The sequence below is a fragment of the Pristiophorus japonicus genome, chromosome 5 (assembly GCF_044704955.1).
Source record: "Pristiophorus japonicus isolate sPriJap1 chromosome 5, sPriJap1.hap1, whole genome shotgun sequence".
NCBI lineage: Eukaryota > Metazoa > Chordata > Chondrichthyes > Pristiophoridae > Pristiophorus > Pristiophorus japonicus.
This window is the reverse complement of record NC_091981.1, coordinates 116,238,469-116,263,499: the sequence shown is the minus strand read 5'-3', so window position 1 is coordinate 116,263,499 and position 25,031 is coordinate 116,238,469. Positions and strand designations below refer to the sequence as shown.

General features: G+C 42.1%; 1 protein-coding gene across 1 annotated transcript in view; it reads right to left on the bottom strand.

Annotated features, from left to right (window-relative positions):
• Positions 1-25,031, bottom strand: part of ngly1 (N-glycanase 1) — a 52,045-nt gene that overhangs the window by 18,475 nt on the left and 8,539 nt on the right. The window contains exons 3-6 of the mRNA XM_070880880.1: positions 24,321-24,563; positions 18,531-18,693; positions 6,497-6,716; positions 2,314-2,435 (exon numbers count right to left, since the gene is read on the bottom strand). Coding sequence (XP_070736981.1) covers positions 2,314-2,435; positions 6,497-6,716; positions 18,531-18,693; positions 24,321-24,563 — 748 coding nt within the window. The remainder of the gene's footprint in view (positions 1-2,313; positions 2,436-6,496; positions 6,717-18,530; positions 18,694-24,320; positions 24,564-25,031) is intronic.

Below are 25,031 nucleotides of genomic sequence, written 5' to 3'. Positions count from 1 at the left end.
AAAAAAAATCATCAAAATCTAATATAATTTTTACTGCATTTACAGCAGTTAGCTGTTGAGCAATAGTTTAATCGGATCAGAGTTTGCTTCATTTACACAAGCTTGATGCGAGGAATTGCAATGTACCAGGGCTTGAGGATCATAAGAACCACACAAAATATTTTTTCAAAAACACAGTAATCATTGACAAAGTGCTGAATTAACTTTTCAAGTCAACTGCTTAATATGCCGGTTATTCAACAATTGGTGCAGTAGCTTACTGGTTATCCTACTAGACTAGCAAATCAGTAGGGTCAGGAATTTAAATCCGCCATGTCAAGTTGTGAAATTGAATTAAATAAATCTGGTAATTTGTGGGCTCACACCTGAAAGCGAAAATGAAAACTGTTAAATTGCACAAAACCCCAACTGGCTCACTAACGTCTTTCCTTCAGAAAGAGAACCTGTCACCTCTACGTCTAGTTTACACGCGACTCCAGTTTCACACTGCATGGTTGACTCGATGCTCTCAGGGCACCTAGGGATGGTGAAGAAACACGGTCTTGGTGTCGCCCATGTCCCCCCAAAACAGTTACAGATAGACATAACGAGAGTATAGGAGTAGAGAGGTCATACTACAGTTGAACAGGGCCTTGGTGAGGCCACACCTTGAATATTATGTACGGTTTTGGTCTCCTAATCTGAGGAAGGACAGTCTTGCTATTGAGAGAGTGCAGCGAACGTTCACCAGACTGATGCCCAGGATGACAGGACTGACATATGAAGAAAGACTGGATCGACTAGGCTTAAATTAAATGGAATTTAGAAGAATGAGAGGAGATTTCATAGAAACATATAAAATTTTGACGGGACTGGACAGGTTAGATGCAGGAAGAATGTTCCTGAGGTTGGGGGAAGTCCAGAACCAGGGGTCACAGTCTAAGGATAAGGGGTAAGCCATTTAGGACCGAGATGAGGAGAAACTTCTTCACTCAGAAAGTTGTGAGCATGTGGAATTCTCTACCACAGAAAGTTGTTGAGGCCACTTCGTTAAGATATATTCAAGAGGGAGTTAGATGTGGCCCTTACGGCTAAAGGGATCAAGGGGTATGGAGAGAAAGCAGGAATGGGGAACTGAAGTTGCATGATCAGCTATGATCATATTGAATGGTGGTGCAGTCTCGAAGGGCCGAATAGCCTACTCCTGCACCTATTTTCTATGTTTCTATGTAATAGTGCTTTTCAAATTCACAAAACTTAAATGCATTAAAAGGTCAACTTCAGGAGTTACATTAAAACAGCAGTTAAAATAGATTTTGTATTAGATACCTGTAAACAACTTGTATTGTATCAGTGTGTTACTTTAAATATAAAGAACTTGCATTTATACAATACCTTTCATGACCCAAAGACGTCCCAATGACTTTCACAGCCAATTAATTATTTTTTGAAACATCGTCACTGTTGTAATATAGGGAACGTGGAAGCCTATTTGCATTCGGCAAGGCTCCACAAATGGCAATCAGATAAATGATCAGATAATCCATTTTGGTGATAGTGGTTGAGGGATAAATGTTAGCCAGGACACCAGGAGAACTCCCTGCTCTTCTTCAAAAAGGTGCCATGGGTGTGAAAGGGCAGACAGGTCCTTGGTTTAACTTGAACACACAATCTAAGCTAGTACTGCTCTGATATATTAGCTTAGATGATGTGCTCAAGTCTCTGGAATGTGGCTTAAACCCACAGTTTTCTGACTCTGAGGCAAGAATGCTACTACTGCGTCAAGTCTGAACACATGTATAACAACCCATGTTCATAGAATGGAAATAACACAATTGGTATTAGACATTCATGTGTATGTAGAACAGAGTCAAATCAGGTAGCTACAATAGCAAAGGCTATGACATACATGCAAGCATTACAATGCTTACATATTGCTATGGAAAGAGGATGGATTAGTTAAGGACGTGCATTTATTTAGTGCAGGTCGCAGCTGGCAAGACTGACAAAATGAGGAAAATAGTGACTATGTTAAAACTTCTTTTTTGGGGAAGTTACTAAGTGTTTTATTTTCCACTTTACTCTAGCAAGAAGTAAATGTGTATTTTTTCCAAAAAATATGTATACATCAAAATACTGAACAGGTTGAACCGGCATTATTTTAGGCAGACAAGTAAAACACCACTAGAATGGAATTGTCCAAACTCAACATTAGAAAATGCTGGTCATTTATTTTGATATTTCTTGAAATCCGTGTAAATGTATAATTCAGAAAAACAAACAAAATAGCTGTGCTCTGTTGAGGTGCTACTTTACAGATGTACAGTATTTTACCTGTTGTACACCAGACATATCTTGCTTCAAACTCCATAGCTCTGCAGCAAAGTGTGAAGCAATTGACCCACTCTCCACAACGTCCCCTCCTGGTTTCCAGTAGCTTCTCTGCATGATTATATCTACATATTTCAGAGCATAAAGATGTCAAATTTAATATACTGCCAAACTCATGTAAACAATTTTGATCCAGAAGGAAAACTAGATCTTTCAAAAGATTGCTATAGTCTGCTTTCATGTGTATTGAAGGCAAAGTGTATGCTACTGAGTATTAGTTGACTTCCTGTGGAGTTACTCAGAAAAAGCAAGGAAAATTGGAACAGAGTTGCCTCAAAAGCTAAATACGTTTGATGAGCTTACTTATAAAGTCCAAGACGTTGTCCAAGGTCTCAAAGCTTGCCCTGGCCCTCAATTCAGTTAATATTTCAGTTAGTACTTGGATTGTTTCTCGTTACTTCAACTTTTAGATACAGTTTTTACATGGTTAGTTATTTCAATTTCCTGAAATTTTCTGTTTTTGGTGTGGAAGTACAAAGGCTCCCTTCCACAATTTCTCATGTATCTGTAAGGTATAAGCAGCTGACGCAGCATAAAGCACCTCCATATTATGATGAATCAAAGATTCATTCAGACATTGGCTACTTATTAGGACAATTAGGAATTATGGCATCTTTATATTTTTTTTTACAAGTTTGAGGAAGTAGTTTGTAAATAGGAGAAAAGCTCTAAAAAGTAAATGCATGTCTGCAAGCTTGTATGTTTTAGTACAGAGTAATCCAACAATAATAGTTGCTACATTTTATTCTAAATTAACATTTAATAATAATGGCCCGGAATTTGCGGTGGGTAATAACAGCATTGAAACTGGTCGCAACTTTGGGATGTCGCACATGCGCATCTAAACATGTAAATCCTGAAGTTGCGGTCAGTCATTCACTGCTTAGACACTGGCTGTGCTGCGCACCCCCCACACCCCACACCTTATTGCCCGCAATCAGTGAACCTGATGAAAACTTGGGGCTTTTTTGTGGTGATATCGCCATTAAAAGTGAGGCCTTGTTGGATCAGTTGCAACTGGGACTTTAACAGCATATTTATTGACAGCTAAACAAATGTTGTGGTCCTGAAAAACTACATTTTAATTTTGTGGAGTGTCAAATTTCTCCACAACGATGAAAATTACAAATTAAGAAACTTAATTTTTTTTTTGAAGTTTGTTCATATTTATTTCAGATTTATCTTTATCTCATGTGACAGAGAGCTCCGATCTTTGTTTTGCTCCCTCTAACATTTTTTAAAAAGACGGGATGAAAGCGACTTCTTCACTTCCTGGTCTGTGAGAATTCTGCAGTGATTGGCTGCTTAGACAGCTCATTGACATCACAGCAGCTTGTACTCGAGATTCCCACTAAACTAGTGTTCTCAATTGCAAATAGAAAAAAGCAAACTTCTTGCCACAGAGATCACAAGATCTTTGTGAGCAGTTTTCTTCAGGGCCAGCGGCGAACGACTTTGCTTTGCCGCTGACCGCAAGTTCTGGGCCAATGTGTTAGGAGAAGCACAAGAAGTAAATCAGTATAAGTGCGTGTAGCATTAGCCTCTACACTAAACAACTCCTCACCCTCGGATTTCAACCTTTATTTCATGCTACTGAATGTATGATTTGCTGAATGCATGCTCGTTTGCCTTACTTTGGTAGGGTGGAGTCTATTATACAGCAAGTGGTGACATTGCAGAAGCTTCCTAAATACAAATTCACCACTAAGTAAAAGTAGCTCAATAACAGACTGAAATATTTGCTTTATGATCCTGTTGTGAAATAGTAACTTACAATATACATTGAGAGCAAATATGTCATCATGATATTTTGTCTCTGGTTCAGATGGCATCACCATCTCAGTAACGTGTAGTCTGCTTGGAGCCAGGAATTTCAAACTTATGGCGAAGAATGCAATGGGTTAGAAAAGTCTTCTTTGACTATTGCTTCTGCTGGCAGATTTAAATTTGAAAAAATCTGGTTTAAAAGGTTTTGTGAACTGCTGAAACCTTCCATTAACTATTCTAAATCTAAGATTATAATGAATTGCTGGTGATTGAAACAAAGATTGCCTTTGAAATAAGATCAAATCTACTAGCGCAGATAGTGGATTGGTTAACGTACAGAAAACAGAGAGTAAGAATAAACAGGTCATTTTCGGGTTGGCAGGCTGTAACTAATGAGGTACCGCAAGGGTCAGAGCTTGGGCCCCAGCTATTCATAATCTACATTAATGATTTGGATGAGGGGACCAAATGTAATATATCCAAGTTTGCTGATGATACAAAGCTAGGTGGGACTGTAAGTTGTGAGGAGGATGCAAAGAGACTAAAGACAGGAAGTGAGTGGGTAAGAACATGACAAATGGAATATAATGTGGAGAAATGTGAAGTTATCCACTTTGACAGGAACAATAGAAAAGCAGAGTATTTTTTAAAATGGTGAGAGATTGGGAAATGTTAAGTGTTCAGAATGACCTGGGTGTCCCTGTACACGAATCACTGAAAGTTAACATGCAGGTACAGCAAGCAATCAGGAAAGCAAATGGAATGTTGGCCTTTATTACAAGAGGATTTGAGTATGAGTAAAGATGTCTTACTGCAATTATATAGGGCCCTGGTGAGACAGAACCTAGAATATTGTGTATAGTTTTGGTCTAAGGAAGGATATACTTGCCATTAAGGGAGTGCAATGAAGATTCACCAGACTAATTCTGGAGATGGAGGAATTGTCCTCTGAAGAGAGATTGAGTACACTAGACCTATATTCTCTAGAGTTTAGAAGAATGAGAGGTGATCTCATTGAAACATACAAAATTCTTACAGGGCTTGACAGGGTAGATGCAGGGAGGATGTTTCCTGTGACTGGGGAGTCTAGAATCAGGGGTCATAGTCTCAAAATAAGGGGTCAGCCATTTAGGACTGAGATGAGGAGAAACTTCTTCACTCAGAGGGTGATGAATCTTTCGAATTCGCTACCCAAGAGGGCTGTGGAGGCTCAGTTTTTGAGTATATTCAAGACAGAGATAGATAGATTTTTGGATATTAAGGGAATCAAGGGATATGGGGATAGTGCAGGAAAGTGGAGTTGAGGTAGATCAGCCATGATCTCATTGAATGGCAGAGCAGGCTTGAGAGGCCGAATGACCTACTCCTAATTCTTATGTTCTTGTGTACTAAAGCAGTACACAATGTGGCAGAAAATGAGGAACTCCAGTAAAAGATGCATATGGTTTTTAAAAAACTATTATTCTCCTTGCTTTCTTTCTCTGTGAAACTACTGGAAGTAATTTATATCCAGTCCAACAATTAAGGAAATCATAGCATATACTAGGGAAGGGTAGCAAGGGACTTTTGCTGCAAAAATAATCCACCCAAGGATTCTGCATCCCTTCCATAATGGAAGTAGAAAAAATTATATATTTTTAAATGGAAACGGAGATAAATTTGTCTGGCTCCAAGTATTTATATTTAAGAATTACTAAGCACTGCACTTTTTAGCTGAGGACTTGAATGGTTAGGAATGAGTTTTAGAAAATTGCTGTTCAATGTAGCTTCAAATAAAGAAATAAAGACTTGCATTTATATAGCGCCTTTCATAACCACTGGACGTCTCAAAGCGCTTTACAGCTAATGAAGTACTTTTGGAGTATAGTCACTGTTGCAATGTGAGAAATGCAGCAGACAACTTGCACACAGCAAACTCCCACAAACAGCAATGTGATAATGACCAGATAATCTGTTTTTGATATGTTGAGTGAGGGATAGATATTGGCCAGGACACCAAGGATAACTCCCCTGTTCTTCTTCAAAATAGTGCCATGGGAATTTTTACATCAACCCGCGAGGTTTAACGTCTCATCCGAAAGACGGCACCTCCAACAGTGCAGCACTCCCTCAGCATTGCATTGGAGTGTCAGGCTAGATTTATATGCTCAAGTTCCTGGAGTGGGACTTGAGCCCACAACCTTCTGACTCAGAGGCGAGCATGCTACCCAATGAGCCACAGCTGGCACTGTAAACAATACACAGTGACATGCGAAGCAACTACAGGATTATAATACAAAAGCCAAAAAAGTGAAGTGTCTAAAGTAAATTTCTATGCAGCCATATTATTTTGCACACCATACTTTAAGGTGGTTCATACCTTGGAAATCGATTACTGGTATGACATTTATTGCAAAGATGATTTTCAACTCTTCGAGCGTCCCATCTTAGATCTTCACTGGATGGTGGAAGTGAACCTGATGACTGTGTTGCTTCTCCACAGCTGTTACAGGGAAGAGAATCTACCCATTGGAAAAAATCTTGTTTAAACCACCGTAGAAGCTCCAACAACAAAAAGTCCTCCAGGTTTACTGTGGCCCCTATTAGAAAGAAATAACTTGCATTTATATAGCGCCTTTCATGGCCTCCAATTGCTTCAGTATTTTTGCAATGTAGTCCAACAGCAGAAGACAAGATCAGCTACAGGAGACAGCAAGAGTTCCCCGCAAGATGAACCAGGTGATATAAAGAGACATGGCAGAAGCCGAGCAGCACGTTGGTGCCTCTACCCCCACTAGATTGTTCTTGATAATCAAGAACAGGGGTATGAAAAGTGGATAGGCAATTGCAATCCTTTCACCTTCTTAATGCTTAGAAGGGTGTGGGTCCTGAAAGTATTGCCTTTAGTCGCTCACTGGACTCCGGGTGGGAAAACAGAATCAAAGAAAATCTAATAACAATGTTCAGACTGAAAGGTTAAGACTCTACAGCTTTAATGGTTCCTTTCTTGTACTCTCAGGCTGGGAGTCATGCAAGGGCAATAAATCATGTCATTACCAGGTCATCTTTCAGTCGGTGACTGCAGTATAAAAAGTAGCGTAAATCCAGGAAATTCACAGTCACGATTGACTGCAATAGTGGGCAGAACTATAATAACAAACTTATCTCGGTTTCATTGAGGGTATTGGCAGATCAAAAGTCCCAGGAAATTATGCCATTGTGTAACTAAGGGCATAACTTACGCCATTATTTCCTGAAACTTTTACACTGGAATAATAGCACAAACCATTGGTGATCATTACCATAGCGTAAGTTTTTAAAAGACATTTCGGGCCACCGTCAAAAGGGACCAGCACCAAAGCCAGATGTTACAGCTGCACTGAAGTCATCTGGACAAAATCAGCCATTTGTTTCAAGAGGGGTGCAATAATCATCATAGGCCCACGGGCTCTCAAATTTCTTGATCATTGAATTCCCAGTGACCTTCTCCAACACTACCACATGCATGACCAATATCAGATGTCAGCCAAATGTTTCTGGCAAGCAACTTATTAGTATTAATTGTAACCATAATCTAATTTCTGATGCAGAAGCAAAGGTTTTAACAGGCTGAAGCCTGCGTTTGCAACAATATCCCTGATGTAGGATTCCTTCCTTGGAGACAGCATCTTGATGTGGTGGGAAGGCTTGCATCTTATGACTCAAAGCTAGGCTAGTGAGAGCATAACTCCTGGTAGGGCCACCCAAGTCAAAAGGTAGAAGCTATTTTTGGTATGCTTTTTGTGTCTTCTGCTGTGAAGAGATACAAAATATTTGTTTAACATCTGCCATTTTCTTATTTCCCATTATAATTTTACCTGTCTCACAGCCTCTAAGGGGCCAACACATTGGGCTCAATTTTCCCCAATGATTTGCATCTTTTTCTTGCCACGCGCCGCTTTTTTTGGCCTAAATTTAAAAATCCAAGTTTCCTCAAAGATCATGCGCCAGCGTAACTCAGTTAGTTACGATTTTTTTAGGTTAGGTTTTTTTTGTGTCATAGGGGGTGTAACCTGTTATCTGCGCCAGTTTTTCATTTATACAAGTTTGACCAATTTACATTTCTCCTAGGACGACTTGTGACCACTCCCAAAAAACCTTCTGGGCACTTAAAAAAACCCAGCGCACATCAAGAAAAACCAGCGCACATCAAGAAATTGGCACAGAAAGATGCCATTGTTTTTATGCAAAGTTTTGGAGGGAGTCAAGAACACATTAAATATGCATAGTCAAGCTTAATTTTTTTCCAACTGAAAACGCAGTAAATGGAAGTTTCATTCAATTCTTTAATTTGGGATTTTTTTTCCCCCAAAAGTGCCACATCACCACTGAACATCTCCAAACTGAGCTCGAGGGTCGGCCGGCAGAATCGCTCCCTCACCCAGACACGGGCTCTGCTTCAAAAGGCGGCCGGTGGTGGTGGGGGGAGCCGAACTGAAGGGATGAAAACCCTTACACTATGCAGCAAGCAGCATCAAATGAAGCCCGGGGGTGGTGGGGCGGTTTCCAGATCTAAACAAGCCTATTGCGCATGCTCAGACCTGGGTGTGGTCTGTGGGAGCGCAAGCCCGCATTTCTGAAACGTTTTGCTTCGACACAGTCTGGAGATATCGAAAGGGTTAAAAGTTGAAACAGGCTGCTAGACGATATGGAGCCATTTAGCCATTGAAATGTGTCTATCTGATCACCTGTGTGTTTAGAGTACTTCATGGTGGCAATTTATAGCAGTGAGACTTGACTTCGGGATAATGAGTAGCTGGTCATTTATCTATACGTTAAGTACTTGAGTGTAGCTTTGTTACAATGCGAGGAAATGATCTGGTTTGTGTATAGTAGTTCAGAAAGCAGTTAGTCATGATTTCAGGACAATGCCATTTTGTTTCTACATCGTCTGCATGTACTATGCAAGGAAACAAGAGTTCAAAGGCTTTTTAGGTATAAGAGATGGAATTGTTTTTTGTTAGACACACACTAGACACTGGAAACTCCAAAAAGGGGTGTGTGTCACAAGCAGCCATGGAAATTGGAACAAGCAGAGAGCTGTCTTTGTGAAGTGTCTCAGTAACTTTCATACTTGGTTTGTATAGTATGAATGCCTAAATAAAACGACCTGATTCTGCCATTTACTACAACTGAGTGTATGTGTAATTCAACATTTAAAGCAACAAAGTGAAAAGAGCAAAAATCTGCACAACATGGTCCATACTAGGATGTCATCCTTGGGAAAGAGAGACAACAAAGAAGCTTGTCCTGCCTGCTGTTTTGAGCTTCTTGCAAAGGTACAATTTAATCATGGGGGCAATACTGACAATGCCATACCTCCTGCATGATGGTGCTGCAGAGGAGTCAATTGATTTGACGTCAGCGCATGAGGAACCTCCGAGCACGTAGGATGATGGGCAGGAGGCCTTACCCACGATGGGTATATCGAGACAGGCATTCATATCTGCACCTGAGTGATGCAGACTGTGTGAGAAGGCAGTGTTGCCGCAAAGAAGTTGTAACCGAGATCTGTGAGCTAGTAAAAGCAGACCTGCAACCTAGAATGGTCAGGAGGACTGCTTTAACAGTTGAAATGAAGGTTACAGCTGCACTATCATTCCAGGCCACAACTGGGGATGTACACCATTTCTCAACATTCAACACATCTGCATTCGGCACCTGACTACTGCACTATATGCCCAGAGGAATGACTTCATAAAGTTCCCCATGACCGCCCAGGCAATGCGTGAAAGGGCTGTGGGCTTCTCCAGGATTGCTGGCTTCCTAAAAAGGTACAGGGCCGCATTGATTATACCCACATCGCCTTGCAAGCACCTTTGGAGGATTCAGAGATGTACAGGAACAGAAAAGGCTTCCACTCCGTTAATGTACAACTCATGACGACATGTATCGCATCAGGTCAGTTGATGCAAGATACCCTGGGAGCACATGTGATGCGTTCATCCTAAGCGAGCGCGCTATATCTGCCATGTTTCAGCAGCAGCCAGAAGGGCAGAGCTGGCTACTGGGAGACAAAGGGTACAGCCTTGCCACCTGGCTCATGATGCCCCTATGCGTAACCCAGACGGAAGCTGACTGGGAATACAACATGTCGCACATTGCGACGCGCAGCATAATAGAGGATCATTGGCATTGGTCAGTTCACTGTTGTGTGCTGCATAACTTAATCACCATGAGGCAGCAGTAGCTGGTTGTAGAAGGAGGCTGATGAGGAGGAAGATGTAGATGAGGAGGAGGAAGAGGACGAGGAAGCTATGCAACTACTTGAACCCGGAGCATGACAGAGGAGGAGGAGGGCGGACCATCGTGCCCCTTTAATGACTGTTCAAACCTTGTGCCAGCAGCTCATCCGTGAACGCTTTTCTGCCTGAAGGCTCAGCGACAACTATTCAAAATGGACCATGTTGACTGCTTGGACCTGTTCTGAAATGTTGCGCTGTGTCAATGGAACAAATAATGGAAATGATTCTTCTTTACTTCAAAAAAGGTGTGTTAATAATGGAAATGATTCAGTTATAAATTTAAAATATATTTTATTCAAAAGTTTAACACTTGTTTGTCCTTAACTTTAATAAAAATATTCTTGTATCAAACATTAAAGTTTTCAGTTAAGATCACTTACAAACACTAAGATCACTGACAAACTTTTAAATTTGTAAATTTACAAAAAAATATTTTAATTTGAGAACAGTTACAACAGTAACAACAGCAAAGAAAGGCTGCACCCATCTCTCCTCCACCTTATTCTATGACCGCCCACTGCGCTTGATCTTGTTGACTCCACCCCTGTCTGCAGCATTTCTCGGGTTGGTACAGAGCTTATTCTTTCAAATATCTCAGGAATGCGCACTTCTTGATTTGGGGGGTCAGACGGTAATGTGGAAGGTCCGCCTTGGACCTCTTCAGAAGCTGGTCTGGGGTTAAGGATTGTAGTAGGACTGGCAGTTGATTCCGTCAATGGACGCGAGGTTTGGGCAGGTTCCCTTATTGCAGCAGCCAACTCCGACATTCCCTCCCTCGTGCCCAGACAGTGTCTCAACTACCTGTGGCATTCCCTCCCTCATGTTGACCAACAGTGTGTCAACTACCTGCAACATTCCCTCCCTCATGTTCACTGACAGCGCATCAGCTACCTGCGACATTCCCTCCCTTGTGCATCAACATTGTATCAGTTGCCCGAGACACTCCCACCCTCATGTTCCCAGACAGCGTTCCCATTTCTCGAGAGTGTTGTTTCTTCTCCGGACAATTCCGATACTTCAGCACCCACCCTCCTGATGGTGTCTAGGAGTGATCGCGCATGGTCTAGGCTCTCCGCACTCACTGCCATCATCTGAACTACATCTGTTAAATCCTGCACCTCAGGAGAGTGCTGTTGAGCTCTCCTTCCCAACTAAAAAATTAATCCAAGCTTTTTGAATTAAGCTGGACATTTGAAGGACATTCTGTGGTCAAGGACATAAAACTGAATTCATGCTTAACAACAATGGAGTTGTTACGTGAGGTTTTAAACTTGATCAGGGTGGGGAAAACATTCACTGGAGACATCGAGTCTGCAAAAAGACCGGACAACAAAGGACCCCACGAAATGCAAATTTTTGGATAACAGCATTCAGCATAAGGAAATATCTTTTGCGTTGTCGACTCCATGTGCAAATTAGTAGCCATTCAAACTCATCACCACAGCCAGTTAAACAGATCACCACCTCGGTAATTGGATAAGAAACTTAGTCATACTATGGATATCAATATTCGGACAGAGACACACAAGGCGGCAACAGAAGAAGGACGACTCGAAACACAAAAAGCGGCAGAAAAGGAACAGAAGCTGCAGAGAACAGCCGGAAGAAACAGGTGGTTATGGAATCAAGGACCATGAATCTCTGGTGATTGTATGTCTAAAGTCAAATTTCTCTCAGCAGTCTAGTCCTGTAGCTTTAGTCGGTTTTTGTTGCATAATAAAACAGACACTGGTTAAGTCTAAAATTTTGTGCCACATGTTGTCCTTTCCCACTAAGTTCCGAGGTCTAAGAATCAGAGTAGAATGAAAAACAAACATCCTACACTGCAGCCTCGGACGGTGTAGCCCTGGGTGTGCCTCGCTGCACCCCACTGGGACCCGCAGCCTTGGTGCATCGGACTGTGGGAAACCATGGAATGTTCCAACAACAATCGTACTACTCAGGAAAGGGGCTGCCACCTCAATGGGTGGAAACTGCACCTCCTCCAGAGTAAGTACAACAGTGGGGGCTTCATCCATCACCCGCACCCCCCCGCCCCCCCCATGCTCTTGATCTGGAAGATGTTCTCTTCAGGCTTGTCCAAATAATCTTCTGCATTGTCAGGGTTGGCCTAAACTTCTGCAAAATATAACAGTACAGACAAATAGTTAGCAGCATAGGAGGGGGCAGGTTGGCATGAGTAGGCACACACAGCAAGCTCATTTGAAGGACCACTGAAGCGTAGCTGGTGGAGAAATTCCCATTAACCGAAGCTTGGCTAGCCCACACAATACTTAACATTTAGCAAAGCCAGACTGTGGAAATTGCAGGACTTACCCTCTCCCTCGAGTGTGGGCCCAGCTTGTGCAGTGGTGGTTGCTTTTCTCTAGGCAGGACCCATCAAAGCAGCGACCCTGTCTTCCAAGTGTGTCAGTGGGTGCAGATTTGCCGGGCCTCCTCCTGTTCAGAGTTCTCTCTTTTGTTGTGTGCCACCTTCCTTTGCAAAAATAAAAATATAACTTTTTAGAGAGGGTGCCTTTCTGCTGGGTGGGACATAAACAGATGGTCACATTTACAATTCCAGTGAATAAATGAAAATATTACTTACACTAACTACTTGACTAAGGTCCTGCCACTTCTTTTTGCACTGGCCTCCAGAACTCGAGGTGGTCACCATTGCACAGTAATCTTCTACAAGTTGGTTCCAGCATTTCTTCATTTCTTTTGATGAAACTTGTGTGTGACCTCTGCTGGTGTCCAGCTCGTGCCATCTGGCCTCAATTACAGTAACCAGTGCCTCCACTTCATCCTGTAAGAAATTCTTGGTCCTTGAGCCGTGTTGCATCTTGTATTGCAGCTCCGATTTTTCCAATGAGAATTAAAGTTCTCACACAACTGGCTCTTTAAAGATGGCTAAATACAGACCAGGAGCTGTGCTGGGCGCCCATAGCAATCACGTCAAAAACGTCCTTTTTTCGCGCAGAAGGGGACCATCGTTTTCTCGGCGCAGACATTAGGCTCCACCCCCCCGAAGGTAAAGGACAGGCTGCGCGATGCGAATTGAAAAAAAATAGAACGGGGAAACTTGCTAGTTACTTTTTTGGAGTTGTTGGGGCCCCCCAAAAAAAACAGGCAATACACCAAAAAACGGCACTGGGGAAAATTGAGCCCTTACTTTTGTTACTCTTCTTCCCTTTTACATACTTGTAGAAGCTCTTGCAATCTGTTTATATTTCTTGCTAGTTTACTCTCGTTCTATTTTCTCCCTCATCAATTTTTTGGTCATTCTTTGCTAGTTTCGAAGGGTTCTGGAAGTCGTCAGAGGGCGCGGTCCTGGAAGAGAAGTCCTGGAAGTCCTTGGAGAGTCCTCGAGAGGGAGTCGGACCGCTGACTTCCCGGGCCGAGTTAGGAAGGAAGGACTTAAGTTTTATTTATTATTGATGGTTTTTATGCCTCTTGAATGTTGTTGTGAAGGTGTTTAGTGCTTTGCAAGGTTCTCCCCCCGCCGCCCCCCTAATCTCTGGCCACCTTCGCTGATTTCTTAACTCTCCGCAAGTGTTTTCCGTGTGGCCACAAACGCTAGCCTAAGTTAGTCTGGAGCAACTATTAGCTGTCCAAACTGGCTTATATGGCCAAAATGGGCATAGGTGGCTGATAATGCCCCCTTTTTGAAAAAAAAAAATCTTAACTCACTTACACTGGTGCAAATTAAATGTGCAGAATGGGGATTTTTAAGATATTCCAGAAAAATCAAGTTGCTCCAAAAAAAAGAGAAACTCCTGGGCAAATTTGGGCCCTATAGCTCTCCCAATCCTCAGGCTTACTACTATTCTTCGAAACATTATATGCCTCTTTTAATCTAATACTAGCCTTAACTTCATTAGTTAGCCACAGATGGATCACTTTTTCCATGGAGTTTTTATTTCTCAACGGAATGTATATTCGTTGAGAATTTTAGAATATTTCTTTAAATATTTGCCACTGTTCATTTACCGTCATACCTTTTAATCTTACTTCCCAATCTACCTTAGCTAACTTGCCCCTCATACCTATGTAATTGGCTTTTAGTTAAAGACTCTAGTTTCTGACTGAAGTATTTCATTCTCAAACTCAATGTGAAATGTTATTATAATTACTCTTCCCCAGGAAATCCTTTACTAGGAGATTACTAATTGACCCTGTCGCATTACACAATACAAGATCATCATTTATTATCAGGGCTATTCCCCCCCTTCTTTTCCATTCTGCCGGTCTTTTCTAAACATTAAGTACCATACAATATTTAGTTCCCAACCTTGGTCATCTTAAAACCACATCTCTGTAATGGCTATTAGATCAAAGCCATTTATCTCTGTGCCACTAATTTGCTGATCTTGTTACAAATGCTTCATGCATTCAGATAAAACGCCTTTAATTTTAATATTTTACCATTATTCCCTGCTTTCACCTTACTCGCTGATGCACTTTCACCATTAAACACTCTGTCCGTTCCGGTCACACTATGCTTATCTTTACCCAAATTGCTACTGTTCCATTGCCTTGACTTTTCTCTTTAGATTTCTAAATTTCCCCTCACCTGACTCATCCCCCACTTTTTAGTTTAAAGCCCCATCGACAGCCATTTGATTCACCATGACACTGGTCCCAGCGGAGACCATCCCAACAGAACAGCTCCCTCTTTCCCCAGTCCTGGTGCCAGTGCCCCATGAATCGAAACCCCTACTTCCACACCACTCCTTGAACCACTCATTTAACCTTCCAATCTGCTTGTCCCTATGCCAATTGGCACGTGGCTCAGGTAACAATCCAGAGATTACCATCTTTGAGGTTTTGCTTTTTAAATTTGGACCCTAGCTCCTCAAACTCTCAGCAGAACCTCATTCCTAGTACTACCTAGGTTGTTGGTTCCAATGACAACTGGATCCTCCCCCCTACCAATTCTTCTCCAGCTGCAATGAGATATCCTTAACTCTGACAGTCAACACAGCCGTTGAAACTCCCGGTTGCAGAGAACAGTAGCTATCCCTCTGACTATACCGTCCCCTAGTACTACGACATTCCTCCTCACTCCCCCCACTTGAATAGCCTCCTGTACCACGGTGTTGTGGTCAGTTTGCTCATCCACCCGATAGACTTTTCTCTCATCCGCACAGGCAGCGAGAATCTCACACATATTGGGCAAGGGCAAAGGCTGAGACTCCTCCAGCACTACACCAGAGGTGTCCCTTAACTTGCCCAAGTTGTAGTCACACCCTCCTAGTTATAGAGTTAAGATTTTCTATTTCTACATTTTAGATTTGCAGTTTTTGAGATTCATTTCTACTTGCTTCCATCCCAATTTGGCTAACTTCAATCTTTATTTGAAAATATGTATGGACTGTACTGCCCAATACCTTAATTCCACTCACACAATGCAGCCATTCATCATCATCATCATCGGCGGTCCCTCGAACGAGGATGACTTGCTTCCACATAAGTTCACAGATGTTTTAATGAAGGACCCAATGTTCCAGTCCTGAACGCCAATTGAAGGGGGTGGAAGATGCCTGTGTGTGGATTTTTTTTTTTTAATGTGTGGTGACGGTTGCACATCAGCCACCATACGGGCTTGACAGAGCTAGGCCATTATCGAATGGCAAGGGTTAACCAGGACAACTGGAGACCTGTTCTGCTGCACGGACCTATTGCACACACATATCGCAGTGTGGGCAGGCAGGCCAGTGCTGCCCTTGGGCCCTCGGCTCTTTTGGGCCCCGTACCCTCATTCACCGCACTTCAACCACAATCTCCGCCACAAACATTCGCTGCACCTCCGCCACAATCTCCCTCCACACCAAACATTCGCCGAACCCCTCACAATTACCCACCAAATCTCAGCCACGATCCCTCATCACAAGTCTGCCACGACCTTCCCGCTCCTCTGCTGTACCAGGGCCCTGCCGATGCTCCTGCCCACGTTCCAAACAGTGACCTGGGTCCTGATGACGTCACCCAGTCGCCCACCTCAAAGCCGTTGCACATTTGTGCCAGCTCACGCTGGAAGCTGCAGTGGCATGCTCCAGCTCTATGGGCTCAATTTTGGCCACTAGAGATTTCTGGTGTTCTTGCCAGAGGTGCGCCAGTTTTCCACGCTTAGAATCTTTGGGCTGATTTTGGCCACTGTCCCAGGCCTGCTAGCCGCTGGCGTGGTGTGGCGACTGGGTGTGTGGGCAGAGCCAGCGTCCTGCGCTGGAAACAGTGCCGGGATGCTGGACATGTACAGTAGGATCTGGATTGCAGTGATCGCGCATGCACAGTAGAATTGGGCTCCCAATACTTTGCCGCGTTTCTGTCCTGTCCAGCCCAGCCTCCTCCCCCTCCCACCACTATCACTCCTCCTCCCTCCTGTTCAGCCCATTCCCCTCCATGGGATGGGTTAGCATGAAAATAAGTAAACAGTGGAAAACAAGTTGATGGGCAAATGAAACAAATAGATTTGGAAAAGCAATGTAATAACAGGTAGAAAAGAAAAAAAGCTGGTAATTAATCATTTGTTAAAATATATAGGTGAGTCACAATAATCAATTGATTTGGCAACTATAGGTGGTGGTGAGAGAAAGTTATGTAATGGCTAATTAGTGTATAATTGTGGTACTGTAATGTTATTTGACTGCTTTACTGCCATACGGTTCTGTGACCTCAGCAAATTATCAAGGCAGATATGCCTTTCATCAGACCTGAAAAATTTTTTTATTTTTTTTAAAAAACAAAGTACTAGATCAGTGAAACTTAACCTCTCCCCCCCCACTGTCAGACAGAGGCTGAGAGAAACACCTTCCCTTCACATAAAAAGGTTGGACTTCTATTTTTTTTTTTAATTTGCTATCGATTGGTTGCTTGCTTATTACTTTAGTCTTGGTGCTTTAGGTGCAGGGCTCCTTCCATTTGTTTATTTGTTAATTAATTGCTTATTACTTTTTGTGCTTCATTTGGTGCTTTAAATGTACTGCTTTGTTTAGTGCTTAAAATGTACGGCTTTGTATAGTGCTGAAAATGTACTGCTTAGTGCTTTAAAATGTACTTTAATGTTGTTGTGAAAGTGTTTATTGCTTTATCCTCTTAACTTTCCCCCCCCCCCCCACCATTGATGTTGATGTGTCTGCCTCAGCCAGGAGTCTACACTTGCTTATTTATTAAAAAAAAGAGAAACAACTGTCCTCACTCAGCAGATAAGGCAAATTATCATCGCAAGAGGTTTTAGGCCATTTTAAGTGATGTGTTTAATGCTTTAGTCCTTTGTGTTTCCCACCCCCCGTCTCTGGCTGTGCCTGCACTGAACTTAACTCTAGGTAAGGTTTTTCAGAACTTAGAATGGACTAAGTGTCCACTTTTGTAAATTAGTTTGGAATAAGTTTTCGCTGCCTAAACTTGCAAAACATGCCTAAGTGGTTGGACACACCCCCTTTTGAAAAAAACTGAACTAAAACAAAACCAAACTAACTCGCCACAACTGGAGCAAACTAAATGCCAAGAATTACAATTTCTAAGATACTCCAAATTAAACAAAGTTGCTCCAAAATCCACCCAAAACTTGAGCCCTTAAGCCCCGAAGCTACGGAGAGGTTCTCTCGCAGGTCAGGGTGGCCCACGACATCCCAGGGCCCGGCGCTCCAGCTCTTTTTATAGCCCCGACCTAACCTAAAAGACATTTACATTCGCAATAAATTACCTCAGGTAGGAAGAAGCCATTTATACATGGACAAAAAGTAAGATAGCAAAATGTGGTGGCTGACACACTTATCTAATTACAAGTGTTAAAGGTTGCCATATTGGTGCAGCTCATTGGATTGCCAACACACTAGAGAGTGGAAAGGTAAAACACAAGTTTGTGCCCATGATCTCCTGAAGTGTAAAGTCTCAATTTTGTCACCATGGAGGTGCACCAGCAAGCACGTTCCAACTAAGAGAAAGGAAGAGAGAAAAACAAAAGTCCTGAATTTCTGTCACATCCATGTATCCTTTCCAGCAGTAGATACAAAGCTGCATTTGTAGAAGTAGGTTTCCCAAACATACCCTTGTAGCCCAAAGAAAGGTTCATGACCAGGTAGAACTGACCCCTCCCCCACTCCCTACAAGAGAGAAAATTTACTCAGAACTTTTAAGAGAACATACCCGAATCCAGCTTTGTGGCACACAACAGCTTTTCTTCAGCTCTTTTACTCAGTTCTTGGGTGGGAATACAGGCCAGGGCTTTTTGTTGAAGTGTAGTGTCCTCGTACATCAAGACATCTTGAAAATGTGTTTTTAAAGTTGCCAACAAACTGCTCTCCGCATGCTTTAGGAGTAAAAGGAAAAATTGACAACATTCAATGAGGCTGCAGATTAATATCTTAAACTCAAAATGCTATAAAATACACAAGTTCTCAAATTAATTTAAATTAATGGAGCGCCGGGCCCTGGGATATCGTGGTCCACCCTTACCTGTGAGAGACCATCTCCGTAGGTCGGGGCTATAGAGCTAGAGCACGCCATATGACTTAATTGCATTAGTCAACTTTCACAAGTCACAAGAAATATTAAAATCAGTCCCATCTGATATGTCACCAAAGTAACTGCTTAATAATGTTTACATTTTCACCAAGCAATATTTTAAACAAGTACTAGTTAAAATAGGTCGTGTTAACTTTGCTATCCGTAATCAAGACCCGAATATAGTTTCTGAAAAACTGAAAATTATTTTGTGTTATTAATGTGCTGCAATAGAAAAAACCTGAACAAAGGAAGAGAGAATTGTCTTCTGAAAGAGATCCACATTCCTTTGTCCTATGATTTAATTATTGGTTTATAAAATGCAACAGTTTTAGCTTTACAGAATGAAGAAAGAGTTGTACGTCCAAGTTTGCGGATGACACGGTTAGGAGAGACAGCAAGTAGTGCAGATGGGAGCAAGAAATTTCAACGGGACACACGCAAATTAAGTCAATGCACAAAACGTGGCAAATGGAGTTCAATGTGGGCAAGTGTCAGGTCATCCACTTGGACCCAAGAAAGATAAATCGCAGTATTTTATAGCTGGTGAGAAACTAGGAACAGTGGAGGAACAAAGAGGTCTGGGAGTCCAAACACTCAAATCATTAAGAGTCAGTAAAGATAAGAGAAAGCAACCAAAAATGTTAATGGTATGTTGGCCTTTATCTGGAGGTTGGAATACAAAGGGGAAGAAGCATTGGGCTCAATTTTCCCCAGTGATTTGAGCAGTTCTTTTTGAGCAGGCTGCTTTCTTTGGTCTAAGTTAAAAAACCAGTTTCCTCAATCAATTTGCACCAGCGTAATGCAAGTTAGTTACGATTTTTTAAGGTTACGTTTTTTTTTCAGCCAAAGGGGGCGTAATTTACTACCCGCACCAAGTTTGGCCAGCTGAGAGTTACTCAGTTCTGTTGCCTCTGCAGAAAAACCTGGAGAGTTAATCTGCATAGGTAAGGAAATCGGCACAGGTAAGTGCAGCAGCAGCAGAGGTGGAGGTGGGGGAAAAAAAGAGAGGGGGGGGGCGGAACCACGAGGGAGGAGGCCATTCGGCCTGGGATAGGGGGATAGGGGCGGGGGAGCGGACCGGGAGGTCATTTGGCCTGAGCTAGTGAGCAGACAAGCAAGGCACTCGGGGCCAGGGTCGGGCGGGGGATCGGACCAGCAAGCCCTTTGGCCAGGGTTAGGGACTGGCAAGGCACTCGGGGCTGGGGGAGCTGGAGTGGCACCGGCAAGGGGCTCGCTAGGCAAGCCCTTCGGCCAGGGCCAGGAACGGGGAGCGGGACCGGCTTTAATAATTGGAGGCAAGTTGCTGCAGTATATTTTAATGTTTTTAAGTTGATGCAATGTGTTTTAATGTGTTGGGAGCTGGCTGTATGTTTCACTTTGCAGCCTCAGCTCGCATGGTGTGCCTGGTTACCGTGGCAACCCGATCTTTTTGGTGCAGATTAAAGCTCCACCATAAAACTAAAGGACAGGTTAGGTCACGCCAAAATGAAGAAATCCAACGGGGAAACCTAGAACTTTTTTGGCGTACTTGGGCCCCCCAAAAAAACTCTTCAAGTACGCCAAAAAAAAGCTTTGGGGAAAATGGAGCCCCAAGCTTCAGTTGTATGGGAAAGTAAGCTGTGAGGACACAATGAGTCTGCAAAGGGATATAGAGAGGTTAAGTGAGTGGGCAAGAAAGTGGCAGATGCAGTATAATATGGGGAAATGTGAGGTTATTCACTTTAGTAGGAAGAGTAGAAAAACAGAATATTTTTAAGAATGGTGAGAAACTATTAAATGTTGATACTTGCCTTAGAAGTTATGCATCGATGGTTCACTAAATTGATTCCTGGGATAAGAGGTTTTTCCTATGAGGAGAGATCGAATAGAAAGGGACTACACTCTCGAGTTTTGAAGAATGAGAGATGATCTCACTGAAAGAGGTTCCGAGAGGGCTTGACAGGGTAGATGCTGAGAGGCTGTTTCCCTTGACTGGAAAGTCTAGAACTAGGGGGCATAGTGTCAGGATAAGAGGTTGGCCATTTACAAATGAAATGAAATTAGGAGAAATTTCTTTATTCAGAGGGTAGTGAATCTTTGCAATTCTCTACCTCAGAGGGTTTTGGATGCTGTATTGAGTATATTCAAGACCACGATCGATACATTTTTGGACTCTAGCGGAAATGAAGGGATATGGAGATCGGGTGGAAAAGGAGTTGAGGTCAAAGATCAGCCAGGATCTTATTGAATGGCAGAGCAGGCTTGAGGGGCCGTATGGCCTACTCCTGTTCCTATTTCTTATGTTCTTATGACCAGACCTCATCTGAAGAGCTGCGTTCAGTTTTGAGCACTTCACCTCAAGGATACAATGGTCTTGGGAAAGGGTGTAGTGCCAATTCACAAGAATTATACTGGGGCTTAGAGGGCTACGTTATGAGGACATGTTGCATAAATTTGACTTGTATTCATTTGAGTATAGGAGATGGAGGGCAGATCTGATAAGAGATGTTTAAAATGTTAAATGGATTTGACAGGATAGATACGGAGAAACTATTTCCTCTGGTGTGGACATAAAGAACAAGGGGACATAATCTTAAAATTACAGCTAGGCTGTTCAGGAGCAAAAAATCAGGAAGGACTTTTTCCAAACAAAAGAGTAGTAGAAATTTGGAACTCTCTCTCTCTCCAAAGGCTAGGACAATTGGAACTTTTAAGACAGAAATAGCTAAGATTTTTGTTCGACAAAAGCATCAAGGGAAATAGAGCAATGTCAGTAAAATGGGAGTTGAGGTGCAGATCAGCTGTAATCTAATTGAATGACACAGCAGGTTCAAGGGGCTGAATGGCCTACTCCGATTCCTAAAACTGAATTCCTCCAACTCTGGCCTATTGTGCATCACCCATTACTGGCAACCATGCCTTCAGCTATCTAGGCTCCAAACACAGACTCCCTGCCTCTCCAAATCTCTCTTCCTCAAGTCACTCCTAACCTCGGACAACCATTTAGTCATTTATCCCAATATCTCCGCCTTTGACTTGGTGACAATTTTTGTCTGATTATGGTCTTGTGAATTACATTTTCCTACATTAAAGACATTATATAAATGCAAGTTGCTGTTGTTGTTAACACGCACACAGATAAATATTCTATACTGAAAGTGTTAGGAAATTTGGAATCCTTTATGAAGCTGCACCATCTAAAGGTTCCCCTTGATTTGACTCCTCATATCAACCTAATAAAATGTAAGTTTCAGTCACGTGAAATTGGATGAGAGCACTTTTGGTCTCTAGATCTACATGCAAAAGATTAGATAACTAATGAATATCTTTTCATTCAGACTGGAGATGATACAGGCTTCTTGAAAATGTTTAACATTCACTTTGACTAGTAAAAAAGTCAGAAGAATAATTGTGTTTGATTTATCACTATGATGAGCTATGAGATCCACTTGTTTTGTCTACACAATCACTAAGGAGGTGGTACTCAGAAAGATAATGGGGCTAAAGGCAGATAAATCCCCTAGACCTGATGGCTTGCATCCTAGGATCTTAAGAGAAATAGCAGCAGGGATTGTGGATGCATTAGTTGTAATTTACCAAAATTCCCTGGATTCTGGAGAGGTCCCAGCAGATTGGAAAACTGCAAATGTGACGCCCCTATTTAAAAAAAGGAGGCAGATAAACAGCAGGAAACTATAGACCAGTTAGCCTAACATCTGTGGTTGGGAAAATGTTGGAGTCCATTATTAAAGAAGAGTAGCAGGACATTTGGATAAGCAAAATGTGGTCAGGCAGAGTCAGCATGGATTTATGAAGGGGAAGTCATGTTTGACAAATTTGCTGGAGTTCTTTGAGGATATAACAAACAGGATGGATAAAGGGGAACCAGTGGATGTGGTGTATTTGGATTTCCAGAAGGCATTTGACAAGGTGCCACATAAAAGGTTACTGCACAAGATAAAAGCTCATGGAGTTGGGGGTAATATATTAGCATGGATAGAGGATGACCTAACTAACATAGAACAGAAAGTCGGGATAAATGGTTCATTCTCCGTTTGGCAACCAGTGACTAGTGGGGTGCCGCAGGGATCAGTGCTGGGACCCCAACTATTTACAATTTATATTAACGACTTGGAAGAAGGGACTGAGTGTAATGTAGCCAAGTTTGCTGACGATAAAAAGATGGGAGGAAAAGCAGTGTGTGAGGAGGACACAAAAAAATCTGCAAAAGGACATACAGGCTTAGTGAGTAGGCAAAAATTTGGCAGATGGAGTATAATGCCAGAAAGTGTGAGGTCATGCACTTTGGCAGGAAAAAAAAATCAAGAGCAAGTTATTAATTAAATGGAGAAAGATTGCAAAGTGCCGCAGTACAGTGGGACCTGGGGGTACTTGTGCATGAAACACAAAAGGATAGTATGCAGGTACAGCAAGTGATCAGGAAGGTCAATGGTAATGTTATCTTGACCTTTATTGCAAAGGGATGGAGTATAAAAGCACTTGCTACAGCTATACAAAAAGGTATTGGTGAGGCCACACCTGGAAAACTACGTGCAGTTTTGGTTTCCATATTTACAAAAGGATATACTTGCTTTGGAGGCAGTTCAGAGAAGGTTCACTAGTTAATTCCGGGGATTGAAATATATATGAGGAAAGATTGAGTAGGTTGGGCCTCTACTCATTGGAATTCAGAAGAATGAGAGGTGATCTTTTCGAAATGTGTAAGATTATGAGGGTGGATGTTTCCACTGATGGGGGAGATTAGAACTAGTGAGCATGATCTTAGAATAAGGGGCCGCCTATTTAAAACAGATGAGGAGAAATTTCTTCTGGGGGTTGTAAATCTGTAGAATTCACTGCCTCAGAGCTGTGGAAGCTGGGACATTGAATAAATTTAAGACAGAAGTAGGCAGTTTCTTAAACGATAAGGGGATAAGGGGTTATGGAGAGCGGGTGGGGAAGTGGAGCAGAGTCCATGATCAAATCAGCCATGATCTTATTGAATGGCGAAGCAGGCTCGAGGGGCCATAGGGCCTACTCCTGTTCCTATTTCTTATGTTCTTATTATACATGCAGCTTGCAACTTTATTGTTGATTTAAGTAAATTAAGAGACATCTTATAGTATATTGTTATTATGTTCAACTTCTGTCATTTCCACCCTGCCACAGCATTGAAATGACCCTAATCAAAGTCACAAAGGACATCCTCTGACTGAGCATGGTGCACTATTCCTCCATGCCCTTCTTTACTTCCCTGCAACCTCTGATAATTGTTAAATTTTCAATAGATGTCATCAGGCACCATGAAACAATTTTGTAAGGTAACTTTACGGACTGTTCAGATTTTGCCTATTTTGTGATCCTTCACACACCCCTCAAATACTGCTGTTCTAAACTACTCCACAAATACCTTCCCTGCTACATAATATAATTTCTGTTTAAAAATCTTACCGTCGTCACCGGCCTGAATGTCTGAGCTGGTGTCTGCCTTGGAGTTTCATTGAAAAATGACAGTGCACGGAAAGAGGCTTCAGGCTCTGTTGGCTGGGCCTGGGCAGAGGTGGAAAGTGGCTGCGATACTGGGACCGATTTATTAGCAGTTGTCCTCCGACTCCTCTCAGCAGCAATCAAGTCTCTAATTCTTTGCAGCTTTTCTACTGAAGCATTTTTACAAAATACAAGGTGGGTTTCCTCCTGAAAATTTTGAAAAAATTAACCATGAATACAATTCTAATTGTAATCTACAAGGAGTCACCAGTAACATATTTTCATAAGAGTACCAATTGTAGATTTTACTACAGGGTACTGATGCTGATATAATGGAATATGTAATTTAAGCAATTTTCCTGTTTACTCACACCACCCTCCAAGCATGGAAAAAAAAAAGCTTAATGTCATCCCTTGAAGATGATCCTGTTAAATAAAAATATGGATTGCCGCATTGGGCACTAATAATATTTATGGATTTTGAAAGATAAACTGATTTTAAAAATCATCTTTATTGCTTACCAAAGCCTTTTAAATTACTCAAATTAATTCAATTATTCCAAATCAAAGCAAGTGGTACTCTAGACAACAATGCACAATAGAAGACAAGGAACACAAATAGATATATTGTTGCCACAGTTTTGCAGTCTACCCTCGCTTGGGTCCACTCATGCC